Source organism: Micropterus salmoides, unplaced genomic scaffold (assembly GCF_014851395.1).
Source record: "Micropterus salmoides isolate LMB-PRFRI ecotype aquatic unplaced genomic scaffold, ASM1485139v1 Ms_hic_scaffold_4, whole genome shotgun sequence".
NCBI classification, from domain to species: domain Eukaryota; kingdom Metazoa; phylum Chordata; class Actinopteri; order Centrarchiformes; family Centrarchidae; genus Micropterus; species Micropterus salmoides.
Window position 1 is genome coordinate 9,741,114 of NW_024043372.1, and position 21,138 is coordinate 9,762,251.

The 21,138-nt window shown below is 39.8% G+C and overlaps 2 protein-coding genes across 3 annotated transcripts in view; one reads left to right on the plus strand and one right to left on the minus strand.

Moving 5' to 3' along the window:
* The window catches only part of stab1 (stabilin 1), a 123,846-nt gene that overhangs the window by 97,293 nt on the left and 5,415 nt on the right, over positions 1 to 21,138 (minus strand). For both annotated transcript variants that reach the window (XM_038695610.1, XM_038695609.1), the window contains exons 4-15: positions 19,338 to 19,423; positions 18,978 to 19,047; positions 18,734 to 18,829; positions 17,634 to 17,747; positions 16,580 to 16,767; positions 16,227 to 16,363; positions 15,290 to 15,417; positions 14,959 to 15,035; positions 11,688 to 11,810; positions 4,130 to 4,261; positions 2,814 to 2,885; positions 263 to 376 (exon numbers count right to left, since the gene is read on the minus strand). In XM_038695610.1, the coding sequence (XP_038551538.1) occupies positions 263 to 376; positions 2,814 to 2,885; positions 4,130 to 4,261; positions 11,688 to 11,810; positions 14,959 to 15,035; positions 15,290 to 15,417; positions 16,227 to 16,363; positions 16,580 to 16,767; positions 17,634 to 17,747; positions 18,734 to 18,829; positions 18,978 to 19,047; positions 19,338 to 19,423 (1,337 nt within the window). The remainder of the gene's footprint in view (positions 1 to 262; positions 377 to 2,813; positions 2,886 to 4,129; positions 4,262 to 11,687; positions 11,811 to 14,958; positions 15,036 to 15,289; positions 15,418 to 16,226; positions 16,364 to 16,579; positions 16,768 to 17,633; positions 17,748 to 18,733; positions 18,830 to 18,977; positions 19,048 to 19,337; positions 19,424 to 21,138) is intronic.
* Positions 7,509 to 11,303, plus strand: LOC119885534 (nuclear factor 7, ovary-like). The gene has a single exon (XM_038695612.1). The coding sequence runs from the start codon at positions 7,790 to 7,792 to the stop codon at positions 9,200 to 9,202; it is 1,413 nt and encodes a 470-aa protein (XP_038551540.1). The 5' UTR covers positions 7,509 to 7,789; the 3' UTR covers positions 9,203 to 11,303.

Consider the following 21,138-nt stretch of genomic DNA (forward strand, 5'->3'; position numbering starts at 1 on the left):
TTTAAAAAATGTATTGAGCCATTTTCTAATATTTACATCTTCAATAGGTACCAATTGTTTTGAGGCTGGGAGCCACAGACAGTCATGAAGTCAGGGTATTGAGATTCAGACTGACACAACTGTAGGTTTTCGTCTTTTTATGGGATTTGGTTGATAATAATACAAAAAATAATATGTCAGCAGACTTATCCTTAAAAGTTACTTGTATGTTATCTGCACTAACCACAAATACACTAAATAAATGAAAACTTAAACCACCTACGTCGTTCAGCATGTACAAGATGCTGCCGTCTCTGGCTTGGTCCACAGCCTCATTGGTGGGGATGAACACAGTCAGGGGTCCTGGGCCCCGCAGGGGAGGGGGCGACCCGCAGTTCTACAAACACACACAAACGCATCACATCTGATTGGAGCAGAGGATTTAGCATTGATTCCCATGTGGAACTGGTTCCAACTTGTCTGCTACGGCTGTCAATCTTCCATTCTCACACAGTATAAAGGGTACAATGTAGATTTAATCGTCATATTTCAGAATGTTCAGGGTGTATGCGTGTATGTAAAGTATATAGCCTTTGTATATAACTGTATATATTATTTTCTTATATTTATTTTATATGTTACCATACAGTGCCTTGCGAAAGTATTTGGCCCCCTTGAACTTTGACCTTTTGCCACATTGCAGGCTTCAAACATAAAGATATAAAACTGTAATTTTTTGTGAAGAACCAACAACAAGTGGGACACAATCATGAAGTGGAACGAAATTTACTGGATATTTCAAACTTTTTTAACAAATAAAAAACTGAAAAATTTGGTGTGCAAAATTATTCAGCCCCCTTAAGTTAATACTTTGTAGCGCCACCTTTTGCTGCGATTACAGCTGTAAGTCGCTTGGGGTACGTCTCTATGGATTTTGCACATCGAGAGACTGAAACTTTTGCCCATTCCTCCTTGCAAAACAGCTCAAGCTCAGTGAGGTTGGATGGAGAGCGTTTGAGAACAGCAGTTTTCAGTTCTTTCCACAGATTCTCGATTGGATTCAGGTCTGGACTTTGACTTGGCCATTCTAACACCTGGATATGTTTATTTGTGAACCATTCCAGTGTAGATTTTGCTTTATGTTTTGGATCATTGTCTTGTTGGAAGACAAATCTCCGTCCCAGTCTCAGGTCTTTTGCAGACTCCATCAGGTTTTCTTCCAGAATGGTCCTGTATTTGGTTCCATCCATCTTCCCATCAATTTTAACCATCTTCCCTGTCCCTGCTGAAGAAAAGCAGGCCCAAACCATGATGCTGCCACCACCATGTTTGACAGTGGGGATGGTGTGTTCAGGGTGATGAGCTGTGTTGCCTTTACGCCAAACATAACGTTTTGCATTGTTGCCAAAAAGTTTGATTTTGGTTTCATCTGACCAGAGAACCTTCTTCCACATGTTTGGTGTGTCTCCCAGGTGGCTTGTGGCAAAATTTAAACGAGACTTTTTATGGATATCTTTAAGAAATGGCTTTCTTCTTGCCACTCTTCCATTAAGGCCAGATTTGTGCATTATACAACTGATTGTTGTCCTATGGGCAGAGTCTCCCACCTCAGCTGTAGATCTCTGCAGTTCATCCAGAGTGATCATGGGCCTCTTGGCTGCATCTCTGATCAGTCTTCTCCTTGTAAGAGCTGAAAGTTTAGAGGGACGGCCGGGTTTTCGTAGATTTGCAGTGGTCTGATACTCCTTCCATTTCAATATTATCGCTTGCACAGTGCTCCTTGGGATGTTTAAAGCTTGGGAAATCTTTTTGTATCCAAATCCGGCTTTAAACTTCTCCACAACAGTATCTCGGACCTGCCTGGTGTGTTCCTTGTTCTTCATGATGCTCTCTGCGCTTTAAACAGACCTCTGAGACTATCACAGAGCAGGTGCATTTATACGGAGACTTGATTTCACACAGGTGGATTCTATTTATCATCATTAGTCATTTAGGTCAACATTGGATCATTCAGAGATCCTCACTGAACTTCTGGAGAGAGTTTGCTGCACTGAAAGTAAAGGGGCTGAATAATTTTGCACGCCCAATTTTTCAGTTTTTTATTTGTTAAATAGGTTTGAAATATCCAGTAAATTTCGTTCCACTTCATAATTGTGTCCCACTTGTTGTTGATTCTTCACAAAAAATTACAGTTTTATATCTTTATGTTTGAAGCCTGAAATGTGGCAAAAGGTCGAAAAGTTCAAGGGGGCCGAATACTTTCGCAAGGCACTGTATTTTAATACACATTTAATTTTCATTAAGTTCTGTGTGTAGCATGTAAGGACTACAAATTTTCTTTTCGTTAAACAACCTTGGTTGTATAATGATAAATAAACAACCTTGTACCACAGGGTTGAAAAAATTATGTGCTGTTTTGTAGTTCCCTTCTGCTACAATTCAGACAATATATACAATGTCTATACAGTCTGGTGATGCGATAGTAGTGGGTACTGTCCTGTTACATGCAGTTTACAATGGTGGCAGATTTACCCTTAAAAATGTATATTCGTTTTTGAAACAAGTCATTAAATTTCACATAGGAGTAAACAAAAGCAGCTTATTTCTGACCAGCAACTGTGGATTTTGCTGAATTTAAAACTGTTGCTTGCAGAAGCAATCAGTTTGTGTACTGAGGCTTAAGCTAAGAGACAACTTTATGTATGATAATGAGTACGGCTGGGGTTGCTTTAGTGTGAAAAATAATGTAATGTATAAAATAATGTAGTATTGACCTTAGAAAACATCTAACCACCAAACACCTGTGTGATGTTATTGACTAAGAATATACTCACATCAACCAGAGATAGGAAGCGGTTGAATTTTTCATCCTTAGTCAGAATCTCACCTATCGTCTTATCAGCAAACTGGACACAAAAAGAAGATCAAATGACTGACATTCACATTCATACTGCACAATGCTGTAAAATCAGTTAAGAATATAAAGTCAGACTGCACTGTTTTAATGTAGGTAACACTCCAGTTAGCAAAAAATTGTGTCATTTAAATTTAACTGGAAATAAAAAAAATTTTGAGAGACACATTTTGTTTGATTCAGGGTTCTTCCTGCATACAGAAATTTTGGCGCCCCCCAAAGAGGTTTTAGTGAGCACCAAAGGAAAATCACCAGCACCAAAATGATCTGAATTGAAAAAATGTATCTCAAATCTCCTACTAATGTGTATTACTAGCCATTATCAATCAACTGTTGAGCAAGCAGAACATAAACTTAAGCCGTTTGTGCTTGAAGTGTACCGGCATTCACCAGTAGGGTCACTTTTACATTTTACTCTTTGGCGTAACGGTTCCGGTCCTCTTCTCTGCCCTCTCCAGATCAGGTTTTCTGGGCACTACGTGACGCTCACCTGTTCCTGTTCTCTCCTGCCTGCTAATCTCCGTAGGGAGATCGGGAGCCTTTCGCGCAGCTGTGTGCACAGCTGCTTGTCAGTCACTTTTCGTGAACCGACCAATCACAGCATGGAGGAGGAGGGACATTAAAAAAAGGTTGAGGCGCTACAGCAAACTTTAGAAATGTTTAACTCGTTGTTCTGTATGCACAGTTTTTATTACTGACAAGTTAATTTGCATAAACAAACGAGAGACTAACCATCATGTAGAGCATTTGTCTTGCACAATAATTTAATGACTGAAAACAACCCACAGAAATTACACTGCTGTTTTGGCCAACTGGAATTAATATACATTACTAATGGTAAGCTATAGTAGCCTATATTATTATCTGAAATTATAATGAATACACTAAAATTAGCACTAAGCAAACCTTAACCACAGTGGTTTAGGCTAATATCAGAAAATGTTTTTATTAGTGAAACAGCTGAATCTCAACTAATAAACTATCTGTAGGCAAATTATACATATAATATATACCTTTACTCCTCCAGGTTGTGTATATATTTTTATCCAATGGTCAGAAATAACAAGAAAATACATAGATTTCAGTCATAAGATAACTCATTGCCTTTAATGTACACGTATCGGCCATGGTTACTGTTGGAAAAACCCTCTTGATTCCCATTTTTTAGTTAAGGTAAGTGTTGATGTTGTTGTTGTTTTTTTGGAGTTTTCCATATTTGGTAACCTTTTAACTCACCTGTTCGTCACGAGGAGGCCTTCCAGAAAGTGTGATTGGCCGGTCGATGATGTGGATGATCCCATTGGCTGCTGGCAGGTCTTCCTGGATGACAGTGTAAAGTCTACTGGGATCGTCCATCAGGATGAACCTCTACATCAACCAGACAGAGATAATCAGCGTGTATCTGTACACTTAAGTAAACTTGCCATTGAGACTTTCTACAAATATCTGATTTCTTTCTAACATTTTTGGAAACAAGAATCCGGGTTTAGACTGATTTTTAGAACGTGTGACATGATGTGCATGACAAAAACTTCAGACAAAAAAAATATCACTTTCGTAGCGGTATGGCATTATGAAAGGAAACATCATTACTGTATAGTAATGTACTGTATATGTATTTTGTATTAATTCCAACATTTGACTTGACTTTAGATTTGTAAAATTCAGACGCATTTACACAGTCAGAAGCTACTGTCTTAGTATGAGCCCGTCCTCTTATTGCACCGTTGATCCAAATGACAAAGACAGAAAATAGTCCAGGCTAAAGTGTCATACAGTGAGGAAAATAAGTATTTGAACACCCTGCTATTTTGCAAGTTCTTCCACTTAGAAATCATGGAGGGGTCTGAAATTGTCATCGTAGGTGCATGTCCACTGTGAGAGACATAATCTAAAAAAAAATAATCCAGAAATCACAATGTATGATTTTTTAACTATTTATTTGTATGATACAGCTGCAAATAAGTATTTGAACACCTGTCTATCAGCTCGAATTCTGACTCTCAAAGACCTGTTAATCTGCCTTCAAAATGTCCACCTCCACTCCATTTATTATCCTAAATTAGATGCACCTGTTTGAGGTCGTTAGCTGCATAAAGACACCTGTCCACCCCATACAATCAGTAAGAATCCAACTACTAACATGGCCAAGACCAAAGAGCTGTCCAAAGACACTAGAGACAAAATTGTACACCTCCACAAGGCTGGAAAGGGCTACGGGGAAATTGCCAAGCAGCTTGGTGAAAAAAGGTCCACTGTTGGAGCAATTATTAGAAAATGGAAGAAGCTAAACATGACTGTCAGTCTCCCTCGGACTGGGGCTCCATGCAAGATCTCACCTCGTGGGGTCTCAATGATCCTAAGAAAGGTGAGAAATCAGCCCAGAACTACACGGGAGGAGCTGGTCAATGACCTGAAAAGAGCTGGGACCACCGTTTCCAAGGTTACTGTTGGTAATACACTAAGACGTCATGGTTTAAAATCACGCATGGCACGGAAGGTTCCCCTGCTTAAACCAGCACATGTCAAGGCCCGTCTTCAGTTTGCCAATGACCATTTGGATGATCCAGAGGAGACATGGGAGAAAGTCATGTGGTCAGATGAGACCAAAATAGAACTTTTTGGTCATAATTCCACTAACCGTGTTTGGAGGAAGAAGAATGACGAGTACCATCCCAAGAACACCATCCCTACTGTGAAGCATGGGGGTGGTAGCATCATGCTTTGGGGGTGTTTTTCTGCACGTGGGACAGGGCGACTGCACTGTATTAAGGAGAGGATGACCGGGGCCATGTATTGTGAGATTTTGGGGAACAACCTCCTTCCCTCAGTTAGAGCATTGAAGATGGGTCGAGGCCGGGTCTTCCAACATGACAATGACCCGAAGCACACAGCCAGGATAACCAAGGAGTGGCTCTGTAAGAAGCATATCAAGGTTCTGGCGTGGCCTAGCCAGTCTCCAGACCTAAACCCAATAGAGAATCTTTGGAGGGAGCTCAAACTCCGTGTTTCTCAGCGACAGCCCAGAAACATGACTGATCTGGAGAAGATCTGTGTGGAGGAGTGGGCCAAAATCCCTCCTGCAGTGTGTGCAAACCTGGTGGAAAACTACAGGAAACGTTTGACCTCTGTAATTGCAAACAAAGGCTACTGTACCAAATATTAACATTGATTTTCTCAGGTGTTCAAATACTTATTTGCAGCTGTATCATACAAATAAATAGTTAAAAAATCAGACATTGTGATTTCTGGATTTTGTTTTTTTTAGATTATGTCTCTCACAGTGGACATGCACCTACGATGACAATTTCAGACCCCTCCATGATTTCTAAGTGGGAGAACTTGCAAAATAGCAGGGTGTTCAAATACTTATTTTCCTCACTGTATATCAGTTTTTACGGGAGAAATCTGATTAGTGACCAGCTGCATCACTGTGCTCCTATGAAGACTGCCCAGTGGAAAGGATGGAAACATTATTCATCATTGTTCTAATTTATCTAATCTTCACAGTTTGTCAGAAGAGGTGGAACAGAAAGGGAGCTTCAAGGTTAAAAAAAATTATTTCTTGTTTTGAAACAACAAAACAGAACGTGTCAGGAGGGCAATGTAAATCAACTTTATTGGTCACATACAGCTTTAAACAATACAACGCATGTGAAATTTGTTCTCATCCTAATTAGGAGCAGTGGGCAGCCACTCTACAGCGCCCAGGAAGCAGTTTGGGGTTCGGGGTCCTGCTCAAGGACACCTTTGGCAATGCCCAGGAAGTGAACTAGCACTTCTCCAGCTACCAGTCAACACTCTATGACTGGTCTGTGCCAGACAAGTCCACAGGTGCACTGTATATACACATATACACAACAAACAAACAAAAAAGCCTTACTCCATTCCATCCTGGGGCTACAGGGTTTCACTCAGTGACACTCTTGAAAGTGACGGCTTTTAAATCAGTCACTCTCCCCTCACTACCCACTCACTGCACTTAAACACATCATCCATCCGTCTTCTTTTCACTGCAACTCTGCATCGTGATGTAACGTTATATATTTATTACTTTAAAAAGTAACAGTGGCAGTAAAACTTTTTCCCAGACTGTGATGGTTAAACTTTGTAATCAATCCACATTTCATCTGCGTGCCGAACCATGCAGAGGGAGGTGGGGGGGTATTTTCATTAAAAAAACATGTTTCAAAACATCCCTCAGCTGTTTTCTCACAAATTGCACGCTGTGTTGAGCCTTATAAACAGATGACATGGACTAAAAGAGGATCCATGTGAGGATTTGTTAGAACAGTGCTTGTGGCTCAGCCTGAGAGGGAGAGGGGAGAGAGAGAGGCAAAGAGGTGTGTGAGTAGCCTTTTTCTGTGAGCTAACTATTAATAATGTTTTTAGTTTTACATTTAATTTACAAAGGAAAGTTTTTATTTCATGAAAAATTCCACCAAAAAAATAACTGCTGTAGTTATTACACTACTACACTACCATTACATTTTTCCTGTCGCGCACCCCCCTAGAGGCAACTCACATTGTGCTCAAGATCCTTGTGACACACAAACCTGGTATGATAAATATGAGAAGTCAGGGGAAATGTCTTGACAAAGCACCGCCTCCTCTCTGACTCAACACTGAAAAACAGGAAGCACTGCTAATCATTTTTGTGTGTGTCTTATCGTAGAGAAGACACAGACGGTACATTCCCACCAAAACTAAAACATCCACTGAGAAAGGACAGTTGCAGGAGGAAACTCTGGATATACTGGAATACTGATTTCCTGCACTTTAACCTGCTGTTTCCACATAACGAACTGGAAGAGCTACGACTCAAAGTGAAAGTAACTTTCAAGAACGTTCTTCAGTGACTGACTTCCTGTGTTTTCAGCTTTACTCAAAGACAAAATGTCATCTAGATCAGAGGAGGATCTCTGCTGTCCGGTCTGCCAAGACATCTTTAAAGATCCTGTTGTCCTATCATGTAGCCACAGCTTCTGTAAAGCCTGTTTACAGAGATGGTGGCGAGGGAAACAAACACGTGAGTGTCCGTGCTGTAAGAGAAGATCCTCCAAGACTGATCCACCTCGTAACCTGGCTTTAAAGAACCTGTGTGAGGCTTTTTTAAAGGAGAGAGATCAGAGAGGTGCAGCTGAGTCTGAGATTCTCTGCAGTCTGCACTCTGAGAAACTCAAACTCTTCTGTCTAGAACATCAGCAGCCAGTGTGTGTCATCTGTAGAGATTCAAAAACACACAACAACCACAGATTCAGACCCATCGATGAAGCTGCACAGGATCACAGAGAGGAGCTCCAGAAATCCCTGAAACCCTTACAGGAGAAACTGAAGCTCTTTGAAGAAGTTAGAGGAAACTGTGACCAAACAGCAGAACACATTAAGGTCCAGGCCCGAAACACAGAGAAGCAGATTAAGGAGCAGTTTAAGAAGCTTCACCAGTTTCTACAAGAGGAAGAGGAGGCCAGGATCGCTGCTGTGAGGGAGGAAGAGGAGCAGAAGAGTCAGATGATAAAGGAGCACATTGAGGCTCGGAGCAGAGAGATAGCAGCTCTTTCAGACACAATCAGAGCCACAGAGGAGGAGCTGAGAGCTGAAGACGTGTCATTCCTGCAGAACTACAAGGCTGCAGTGGAAAGAGTCCAGAAGCGCCCCCTGCTGGAGGATCCAGAGCTGATCTCAGGAGCTCTGATAGACGAGGCCAAACACCTGGGCAACCTGACCTTCAACATCTGGAACAAGATGAAGGAGATGGTCTCCTACACTCCTGTGATTCTGGATCCAAACACAGCAGACCCAGAACTTGTTGTGTCTGAAGATCTGACCAGCGTGAAATGTGGAGAGAAACGGCAACTTCCAAAAAACCCGAAGCGGACCAAATTCCCCTGCTCCATCCTCAGCTCTGAAGGCTTTGACTCAGGGACTCACAGTTGGGCCGTTGAGGTTGGAGAAAACAAGGACTGGGAACTGGGCATATTGGGAGAGTATATCAGGATAAACGAGCGCCTACAGACTGGACTGTGGAGAATTTTGTTCTCTAACGGTAAATTCACAGCATTCTCCACGTCAGATCAAGAGAAAGCTCTGCCAGTGAAAAAGAAGCTCAGGAGGATCAAAGTTCATCTGGACTTTGATGGAGGAAAGTTGTCATTCTCAGATCTTGATACTAACACACACATACACACCTTCACACACACTTTCACTGACACTCTGTTTCCCTACATTTACACCGAGAATCACGTCCCACTGAAGATTTTACCTGTGAAGGTCTCTGTGACGGTGAAAAAGCACAATAAGGAATTATAATAATAATGTGGGCAACTGTGCAAATCAATGAGCATGGCTGTGTTAAAGCAAAGGTGTTGTTTTATTTGGTTATTATGTATGCTTGTTACTGAAGGTGCAGATTATTAAGCTCATAAAATGTCTAGGATGGAAAGATTTTTAGGAATAGTGTGCTATGACTTTTGGTAGCGATGCTGCAAATCGTTTATGCAAAATTACAGAACAGATTTTTTATAGCAAACAATGGGAAATGCAAGGTATGATCGAGCCAACTACTAAGATTCATCGTAGTGTACATGATAAGGTTTTATTATGCATTTATAGTTTTGCTCTGTGCTCTGTTACTTTGCTTTGTGGTATAGAGTGACTGCAGAATATTTGCTTTGGAGATGTCTATGTTAGATGTGAGTTACTAAAAAGGAGTCTTTCAGTACTTAATTTGCCTTGTGTTCACTTGCAACAATCTCCACCAGCATCAGAAACTTGTAGGAGAAATACAAGCAGGCCGAGCTGATCGAAATCAGTTCTTGTTGCCTCCACAACATCTACAGTGCTAACACATCTAACACATTACATACAAAATTACAAACATATATTTATTAATTTCCCGAAATGAAATACTGTATACTGTGATGAAGGATTTTACCCCACCACCAGGTTATGATGATTACATATGATTAGGGGGCGACTGAAATGGGTTTTTCAATGGCCAATGCCGATGTTTGGAGGACAGGTTAACCGATGGCCGTCATATAATGCCAAACCAAAGAAAAGTCTTGTATAATTCCAATATTCCATGCAGAGTACAACCTAATATTCATGTTACCTTAACCAGTAACATGTTGTTTTAGATGGAATTTGTATTAATTAATACAACAGAAAAATACATTGGGTTTAAGGGAGAGTGGGGTACATTTGTCAGAAGTGACATCATTTAACTGCATATTCTCTACAGTATAACAATATATATTCAATGCTAGCCAGTAGCAAGTAATAGTTTTATGATTGGTATTTTGTCTTAACACAAAACAGCTGACTTAAAATGAAATATACTGTCCAAAACTTGCAAAATGATGGGGTTAGTAGGGTTTTAGATTTTGGGCTATACAAATAAAATTTGATTAAAACTTTTTATGAATCTGACCAGACAAAAGTTCATACTAAAGACACATTTCAGTGGGTACTTTTTTATTGATATTCAATACCCAGGGTCTACTCAAAAGCAAGTGATGCTCCTGGGACTCCACAGGGCTGATCGTGACGATGCTGATTAACATTATGGTATGATGACGAAGCGGTAAGAGGTGTAAGTAAGTTTAAGGTGGTGGTGGTGAGGATCACATTGTTAACACTGAATTCTGAACAGTATGTAAAGTAGTGATTATGGTGATAAAGCTGTGACGATGTTTTTACAGATATCTTTACTTTCTGTGTTGTATTTCCTTTTAAAAAGGTCCAGTGTGTAATATTCAGGAGGATCTATTGACAGAAATGCAATATAATATACATAACTATGTTTTCAGTGGTGTAGAAAGACCTTACGTAATGAACCGTTGTGTTTTCATTACCTTAGAATGAGCCATTTCTGTCTACATACACCGCAGAGAAGGAAGAAGTAATAGTAGTATTAGTAATAATTACTGACAAAAATGAATGCAATGATTTATATCGATTATTCTGAACGTTTGCGCCCCAAACATTCGTGTCCTTTTATTCACTCTGCATGTCACAATGTTTGCGGGTGCGGGCGGGAGTGGATACAAAATCAGCGGGAGCAAGAAAACAGTCCCGCGCAGGGCTCCAGACCACACGTTTTATTTAGCACAAGAGCCGCCAGAGTGTGTCGGCAACCGTAGCGTCTCCTACATGCTTGGAACGGGAGGGGTGAACAGTGAGTGAGCCATTGGTTGCGATTCGCAACCCTCACCACTAAAGCCACTAAATTGGACAGAACAGGCAGAATAGTGGTATTACAATGTAACAGTGTGAATTTCAACAAAACTAACAAAATGCTAGTTATAAATGAATTTCTGTCATAGACACCAAGTCCATATCTTGTTGCAGTTTCTTTGTATTATTCTTATTGTGGGACCAATAAAAATTATGAAACAGTTTACACTGACTTTACTTTGTGATCATCTTTCCAACTTCAAATGTTTACAGCATTTGCAGCTTTGTTTTATGTAATTAACATCTAGTTTCAAATAGTTGTTAAAGCTGAGGATGGCAACGTTGGAGAAACTAGCAAGAGATTTTGAAAGTATCCAACTGAAAAAATTTCACACCTCTCCCTTCAGGCATCCCTCCAAAGCCATTTCCCCAAAACACGTTTTCTTGTGCAGTGAGTGCATGTGCAGATGCAGGTAGGCAGATAGACATGTAGACAAGACAGGTAGGACAGCCAATAATTTTATTTGGACTGAATGAAACCAGAATTTCAACAAATACGAAATAAATTGCCTACCTCTCTGTAACATAGTTGTGGAGTTTGGAGAAGAAGTATTACCTTGTTGTCTTTGTTTCTCAACTTGGCTCCGCCGTACAGGCTGAAGTCTCGACTCTCCAGATCTTTGTAGAGGTGCTGACCCAGGATCAGGTGGTTCTTACACACCACCTCCTCATTAACACCCTGTAGAGACAGTGTAGGTGAGTGGGGTCAATATCAACTAATTTATTAATCATTTTGTTCCTACTAGTTGTTGAAAACAGACGTGTGTCATATGTTAAAGATGTTTACCAAACAGGCATTTAAAGATAAAATAAAACAAGGCTGCGAAAAACTATAAATAAATGGCCTCCAACACAAGTCCAACTGAGCAACAAGAAATTCTACTCACACATTGAAAATTACAGAAGGCCCAAATGATTCTGAGATATACCGTGGGGTGCACTAAGACACATATGAACATAATATGGGGTCATAGGGTGTTTTTGGGTCTTTTACTCTCGAGATTACTGCTGCTGATCCAGACGGATCCAGAGCCATTAGGAGGCAGCTTCTGTTGTGGACCTGATGTGGTCATTAGCACTGCCTAGTTTTTGGTAATTGGTCTGTTGAAAGGAACATTTTCTGTTTTTGTTGTTTTCACTGAATGCCTGTTTTTTGCATCAGTTGGATTCATCTTTGATTTGCTTTTTTTCCATTTTCTATAGCAGAGGTCTGACCAAATGCCATCAAAGTACAACCAGTCATTCAAAGCAATGTCTGCTCTGTCTCTAAGCAGCAGAAAGTCTTTGAGCTCGGAGTGTTTTTCACGTCATGAGGCTGTCGAAACTGATTAATGTAGTTATGTCTGTAAACCACACAGAGTTGTACACAAAGTAAATAAAAAAGCCAGATTTTCAGGATTTGATGCTGGAAAAAAAGAGCACCTCACAATCATCAGTTTAAATTGAAGTTTCAGAAGGAGACAAAGTTTTTATGTAGAAGCTTTAACAAACTTGACAGCATAATTCACAGACATTTTGTTTAATTTTGTTCTATAAAAGTACATTTCTCTTGCATCTCTGCGTTTTTAAGGATGTCAGACATGCTCACATTAAACCTGCTGCACAGCAAGGCTTCAGATGTGCGAAGTATTTGATGCCTGTAGCGAGGGGGAGCAACACCTGCAGTTTGGTTCATTTTCTAATGGAAGGTGAATGTAAGGTGACTGACAACTGTGTTTGAAAATATCTGGTCCATTTATAAAAAAGTTACAGGTACAATAAGGCCACTTCCACTCAACCGTTTTAAAACGAGAACAATTTACATCCACACCAGCATTTTAATTGTGTTTCAAAAGTGATCATCTATATTAAAATGACTTAAAACGCACATGTAGTGGCCATTTACATACACTGGGCATGCGCGTGCAGGTGTAAACAGGAAACAAATTGTCTACTCCACAGTTGCAGAAGATTTAGCGAAAGAAGAAATTACTACTACACACAAAGAACCACCCCAGAGTGGGGTTTTTTTTGCATAAACCGACAACAAGGTGGAACTGTTACTGAAAGTAACACGGGAGTACAAAGCCACTGTGGCGGCGGAAAACAGACAGGAAGTCGTCACAAAGCAAATACAACAAAATGCACAATACAAGTGTGCAAGTGGTATTTGCACAGTAAAAAATATTTTAATACAAACATTAGGGCTGGACACGTTAACGCATTATTATTGCATTAATTAACGCTGACATTTATTTTATTGCACGTTAATGCAGTGTTTATTATTATTATTTTGAAAGTCCGTTGCTCACTGGCTCTGAATTTGTTTAAAGTGTTTGCGAGCCACGTTATTGCACTTTTGTGTACATAGCAGTACATTTAAATTAAAAGTGCGCAATACACTACTTTAGAATTCCTTATTCAATTTTGCAAGATTAATCGCGAATAATCGCAAGATCGCAATTAAATATTTTAATCATTGCCCAGCACTAAAAAAATACCAAAACATAAATGCTTTCAGTAGCATTGCGTTTTTGCTTTACATGACCCGTAAGACCCAATCAGGAAGCCAAATGTGAGTGTCTGCATCATCGTTTTTAAACTCCTCCGTTTTCGTCTGTCCATACCCGAGTTTTAATGAAAACGTGATCGGCAGGGTTTTCAAACTTCTCTGTTTTAAGTGTTCGAATTCATTTAGTCTAGACAGGACGTGCAAACGTAGCAAAAGGTCTTTTAAAACGAAAACCTTGTAGTGTGGATGTAACCTAAGTAACAGCCAATCACAGTGCTTCACAGAGATCTTTAGTACTCCATTTACTGTATGCGGAGGCTCAAGTTTACACTGTAGAATCCATCGAAGGGTTAGCAGTTGTTTACTTTTGTTTAATGTGTTTACTTTCACATTCTTGATCAGTTTGGGATAAATCTGCCAACTATGGTGATGGGTTTTGTTCCCAACTGTTCTAAATTTGAAACAGCTTTGATTCACATATCTTTAGAGTAGGGCTGTCACGGAATTAATTTCCACCGCGGCAATATATTGGGGCTCAATATGCAGTATTATCGCATTTTTCATCAATGAAGTATTTTGGTACCATATAGCAGAGTTAAGAGTGTCTATATCTGTCACCTCACTCCACAGCGAGCCACTAACAGCAGTTTTATGGTCTGAGCAAGCTAGCTGCTGCGTGCTCGTCAACAACATTTCCAACCATACTCCTTTTTGTAGTTTGACCATGTCTTTTTCAGACGTAGCTATATCATTACCTTCAGGGCATGTCTATCAAGTCAATTTACATACGTCAGCAACGCACGCGCGCCGGTGTGGAGCAGAATGGCTGTCCACAACTAACCACTGCGCTGTAGTAACGTTATAACTAAATTTCCACAGAAAGCAACATTACAATCAGCTGCTTCCGACACACTACGCTGAGGCTTACTGTCCAATGTTTCTCTGGACTGTCCCTCAGGATCATAACGTTAGTCCAACATTGCGGAGCGTGCTAGCGTCATTAGTCGCGCAATATGCTAACGCCAAGTTAGCTAACCTTTAAAATAAACGGAAAAACTACAAACACGGCAACACTTACAGCTTCAGAGTTTGAAGTCGGGTCACGTACAGCCCATGGCGATCCATCCTTGAACCTTTACAGAGCCTGTTACAGTTGTGGAACTTTTGAAGCACTCATTTATTAATTTAACACGCCCTGAAGTGTACAGTATGAACATTGCGGTTGTTGCGGTGCTTGCCATCCTTGACCAGTAGCGCGGTATTTCAATTTTGCAGTTATCACAACAGCCATACTTTAGAGCCAGAGATACAGACACCAGACAAACAAACGACCTACAGTCAGAGGTGTTTTCAGCACAGGAATGAAAACTGTGAAGGGTCCATTGTGACTCAGCAGCTGTGAACAGCCTTTCTCTGAAACACAAATAAACATCACAATCAGCTTTATTGACCCTGTATGCGTAAGTATGCGTACACATATAAAGAATCTTCCAATGTTACACACAGTTCCAATAGAAAGAGATTGACATACAGCTAAAAATAAGGAAAACAAAGTTGAACAAAGGTGGGTAAAAATAAACGTACAACTAAAGTTTAAAATAATTACAAAACAAATACAAGACAGTATAACGAACATAGTTTTTACAGTGTGTTTATGGTTCTTTTACCGAATAGAGCAACGGCTCCGGTCAGATTTTCTCTCTGCCTTCCACTCCTGTCAAGCTCGATCAGCCGCTCCATCAGGTTACCATAGCAACGCTGGCCATCACCAATCTGACCCGCCTCACAAACACACCTGGGAGGGGGGGTAAACTAATGAAGCTACAACACATACATTCACACAAACTAACGAAGAAGCAGCTAAAGAGAATCAATTCCATTGGCATTTGAAAAACTCCAAGACTTTTTTTGTCTATACTTGTTGTCGGTTATCATAACCTCAAAGCGGTTTTCTGCAGCTGCCACACCTCTGCTCGGCTGTGAAATGGACACTGTTGCACAATAGAAATTTTTTAATTTGAAGAAGTGTGTGTATTAGTGTGTGTGTGTGTCTGTGTGTCTGTGTGTGTGTGTGGAATTAATTGAATCAGATAATTAATTATTAATTAATTAAATAATTGATCATGTTTTTTTTTTACATTTCAATTTAATACTGTAACAACTTAAAATATACAAGACACACAATCACAAGGATGAGTGGAAGTAATGAGCTAGCCAATCACAGCACAGTAGGGCAGGACATGACGTCAAAGATTACCTAAACAGATATAAAGAAACTGGATCTTGCTTTACTCCTGGTTCTGGTCTATTTCTAGGGGGCAACAAACTTTTTCTGAGTCTAGGTCTTATTCATGATCTGGTTCTGGTTTTGAAACTGTTGCTAGTTCTAGTCCTTTCCTAGTTCAAGATCTAGAAAGTAAAAGGAAGCCAGGAATAGAGACTTGATTACAGATCTAGTTCAGTTCTAGTCCTTGTCCTGGTGCTAGTTGTGGCTCTAGTCCTAGAAACTGGTCCACTTATAGTGCATGTCTAGCATTTGTCTAGTTGTGTCTAGGCCTGGATCTACATAGCTCAAGTTCTAGAGAAGACAGAGTGTTGTCTGACCTGGGTTGTCCATCCAGTTCAGTTTGACAGGTAGCTGTGGGATCACAGGTGTCCGCTGAGCAGGCAGAGACCAGCTGACAACCAAACTCAGTACTGCCACCTACAGGGGACATGCCGAACATACACTCGCAGACAGACTGACAGACAGACAGACAAAGACAGAGCGAGGTTAAACAGTTTCAGGATGTAGCTATGGTTTTGTTTAATATGGACTCTTGAATTTTTGTTCTGACATTAACTCTGTCTTCTTGGTTCTAGTACTGGTCGTCATTCTAGTACTGGTTCTAGTCGAGAACAAATCTTGTTTTAGATCTGGTTCCTAAACCTGGTCCTGGCTCTGGAGGTGTCCTCACCTTGTTGGGTCCTTTGAAGACACAGATGGTGGAGTTGATGGGACACCCTCCACTGTTCTCAGAGCAAGGGTTTATGGGTACGCAGATCTTGCCATCACCCTGGTAGCCAGACTTACAGATGCAGCTAACCTTTGACGACTGTAAGGAGCACTGGGCGTTAACGTCACAATCCCTCACTGTGCAAATACCTGAACAGGAAAAAGTTTTTTTATTGTCAAAACAAACATTCATAAAATATTCATAAAACATTCTCGTTCAGTGAAATAAAGAGATAGTCTAATAGTAGTCCTGCTGCTATGGGCAAGAAACAAAGAGTGAGAAGGAGGAATTCTTTCTGGATGAAGGCCTTGTTCTAGCCCTCGTTCCAGTTCTGGGAAAAAATAATTACAAGACTAGTTCTGGGTTATTTCTGGCTCCAGTCCTTATCTAGTTCTTATCTTATTTTAGACCTGTTTCTAGTTCTCATTCTGATCCTAGTTCTGTATCTAAACAGCAAAAGGGAGACTCTCGTTCTCGTTCTAATGAGAAAAGACCTAGCTGTAATTCTGCTCCTGGTTCTAGTCCAATTTGTAGTTATGTTTCTAGTGTGCAAGGAAGACTTAGAGAAGGAAACTTTGTTGTAGCTGTAGTTTTGGTTCCTGTGCTGGTTCTAGATGTAGACCACCTGTACTTCTAGAGATAACTGGTGTGCACAACATGATACAGTATTGTGTTCCCACGATACAAAAATATAAAGACAAACTTTCAGGAGTTCAAAATTGTCTAAAATCACAAATAGAAAGACACTAAATGTCTGTAGCTTCACTAGCAGCTCTGTGAGGCCATAAGGTTCATTTCATTGAAAATAAAATAGTTGGATGGAAGAGAATCAAAATCAAATAAGCTTATCCTCTGTATGGTGGCCATATTGGGAGATCTCAGCTTCAGCTCTGCTTATAGCACACCAACACAAATTTGACAGATAGACAGACAGACCAAATTATTGGGAGCTTAAACTAAAAGTTAAGATCAAATAAAACAGAAATCTAAGATGATCGTTGAGCTGTGTGTTTACTTGTGCATTTGCCCTGTGGCGTCCTCCTGTGTCCTGGCAAACATTCACAGCTGGCAGCGTCTCCCTCTCCTTTACAGTACGAATAGGGGCTGCAGTTACTGCATCTCGTACTCACTGCCAACAACACAGTCACAACAATTAAATATCATACAGACAGTAAAAACAAACTGGAGTAATAAATACAATATGTGTCACCTCTCATTTTACTTGGATGACACCCAGATGACAAAAAACATTTTTTTAGAATGGGGCATCAAGCAGCAATACTGTTTTGGTTCTGACCAAAATGTGCCTTAGATTTGTCTGCTTACTCTTTGATCACAGGTCCTGTTTAAAGAATCATTTTGCCAGCTTTAGAAAGCATTTTATTTAGACAGAGTTTGTGTAAGACAACAAAAGTTTGTCTTTCTTTCTTAAATGAAAAAACTATTTAGTATATGCACCTTTCAGAAACCTTTATTTTGTCCCCATATCTGCCAAAATAAAGTCACTCCAGTTGATAGTCATCTAGTTGCCTTCTATTCTTACAGTGAGCTCACAAAACAGCCTTTATTGCCCCGGTATCACCAAACCCTGTTAATGGTGGGGCTTGATGGCACCCTGGGCTGCCTGACAAGTAGGCCTGCAGACACTACTCAGGGGTGAAAAACTCCCTGCATGTTTTTCAGGGCGAAAAAATATTTAAGCCATTCTTTACACTGATTTTCCCCCCAAAGATAAATTGTACATCAGAGATAAGCAATACGTAAAAGTGTTCTTTCATACAAATACATTATCTATTATCATGAAATTATCATGTCCAATTAATCCAAATATAATCTTCAGTAATACATTCATACCATTTCTAATAATTAAAAAAATTTAAATTACTATAGTCAGAATTTTAGTTTAGTGTGTTTTTGCTAGGTTGATGCATGCTGGAAATAGATTTCAAATTCAGGTACGACATCCGTATCAAAACATTTCAAGTCCCACTAAGCATTTGAGAATGATATAATCTATTTTATCCTAAAAATATGTAGTAATATAGTCTGATCTACTGTGGCTTCATATGTTTTATGTAATCTAATATAGTAAAATCCAGCGTGTCATGGTCTTACCTTGGTCACACCGTTTCCCGGTGTACGGTGGCTGACACAAACACTGTCCATCACCCTCTGGACCTTTATCACACACTCCATGGTCACAGTCACATGCTGTCAAAGACAGACACACAGACAGAGGACAGTTTTTCAAACAACTGTGGGTCTTCCAATTTGGATGTTTTTTTTAGATTTAGCATTTTCCCTTTTTCTAATACATGACCACATTTTTACTAGCGAGGTAAGAAGTGAGAGAACCTACCTTTGTCACACTTTTCTCCAAAAAAGTTCTCATTCTTACAATCCTGACAGGCAAAGCCAGAGAAACCTTCCTAAATAGAGAAAAATGAATATTTTGAAATATCACCAAGACCTCAACAATCTAAATGAGATTAAAAAAATCTCCCAACTTCCCCAGTCTCCCTCCCCACCCAAACACAAAAGCACATCAAACACATGGAAAACTCCTGTCAGAGACACAGGCTGACACTGAGAGGCTTGGGCGGTAAATTTATTTTATGTCAATGTTTAATTAAAGGGCACTGTCTCCTATAAGTACATCAGCAATACTGATCACTGAACTCGTTGGCAAAAAGGTAGGATAGTCACATAGGATACTGACATCACAGACGCAGGTCCCGTTGCCGAGATCTCCATCCAGACAGGTCCCATGGAAGTTACAGATCTTCCCTGACCAGCTGGGACAGGCTACAGACAGGGAGACAGGTGGTTATAAAGGATCGCTATTGATTGTGTATGATTCTATTTAGTTTCCCTCCTGTGCCAATCTTAAAGGTTCATGTGTTACTGTCACATTGTTGTCAGTTGTCCTATTGATTGGTTAGAGGGCAGACGCCAGGAGGAGCAGCTAAAGGATGAAGGAAACACGAATGCAAGAGATTGCTGCAGATACAGTGTGGAATTCTTTTGTTGAGACCGCGATGACACTGAATAATAACAACATTTATTACTGAAGTATTACGGTTTCTAATATGCTAACCTAAATTCACTGAGACCAACACTGACCTGTGAGCAGGCAGTGCATAGTTTGGTAAAATACCAGAGGACTTCAGGCCCAGCTCCCACACATCAAGTGATGAGATGAACTCAGTGGGGTTCAGGTAGCTCTGCATCCCTTCTCTGGCGTTGGCAACCATAGGCACTCAGTATATGTTGTTGCCTTTTAGTAGCTGCTATAGCTGTCAGGCTTAGTGGTAATTCATCTAAATGTAAAAACATATCCTTACCTGTACCATGACACGTCATGTTGTACTGTGTGAGATGATCTAAAAATATCTTGGTCTCAGTGTGTTTCAAACTGTACGATATCAGTTCTGAGGCATGTCAGAGATGTGAGATGGAGGAGCAGGGATGCGTTATCAACTCATGTCGCTATCACCACTACTCTCATGTTTACCATGTGTAACAAATAAATAAATAACTTTGGCAGTACAGCCATAGCGTTTACAGTATCTTTTAGGACAGCATATTTTGTGCAATGTTTTGCATTCTGATTTGTTGTTTTTTAGATGTCGGTAGTAGCAGCAGTCATATTGTGAAAATTTGGTCCTCAGCTAACAATTCCAACTCCAGCCACTACACCAAAATCACATCAGAGGCCTGTGCTGCTCATATATGCTTTAAAAAAAAGAGCTTCAGCTCCTCACATGGCCACATCTCCAAAAACACTCAAACTGTACTGAATTAAACTGTAGGAATACAAAGTCATTAATTTCTCTATAAAATATTGAGCCCTTATATGTAATGTGTCTTAGTAGAGATTTTATTTTTTTTATTGTTTGATTGTCTTGAATACTTGATACTTTGATACTTTGAATCTTATAAATGCCTGAATACTTAATTGTGAAATGTAATGACTGCTAAATACTTACTGTTGAAAGTTAAATACCACTGAATTAATGATATTAAAATATTTCCCTTGAAAATCATATAGCTGAATATAGTGACTGTGGTTTGAATTCCCCTTTTCATATAAACTTTCCAGTAGGTGATTTTAAAATGGTGCAGTTTATTCTAGGGTTGACAAATTCAAATTCAAGTGTCCATAACATAAACTATATGAAAGTTGCTCAAATTCTGACCATAAAAGTCATAAGTTCAGGTTGTTAAAATTGGATTTGCGTTGTAGCAAACAATATATAAATACATGGTATGAAGTACATTTAAATTAATCATTAACTTTTACTCAATTACAATGAATAGTTTTACCAATTACATACACCGATATGCAAGTTATCAATCATCAACATTATCTGCAGCATTATAAACTAAAATTGGACGATAAACGATTGTTACCTCTCGTTTTGCTTTTACTGGACTGTGGTAACGTTACTTTAGTTTGAAATAATTACTTTCACGTTAGTCCTTTATTGGTAACACCTGCAACGCAATATAATTCTTTC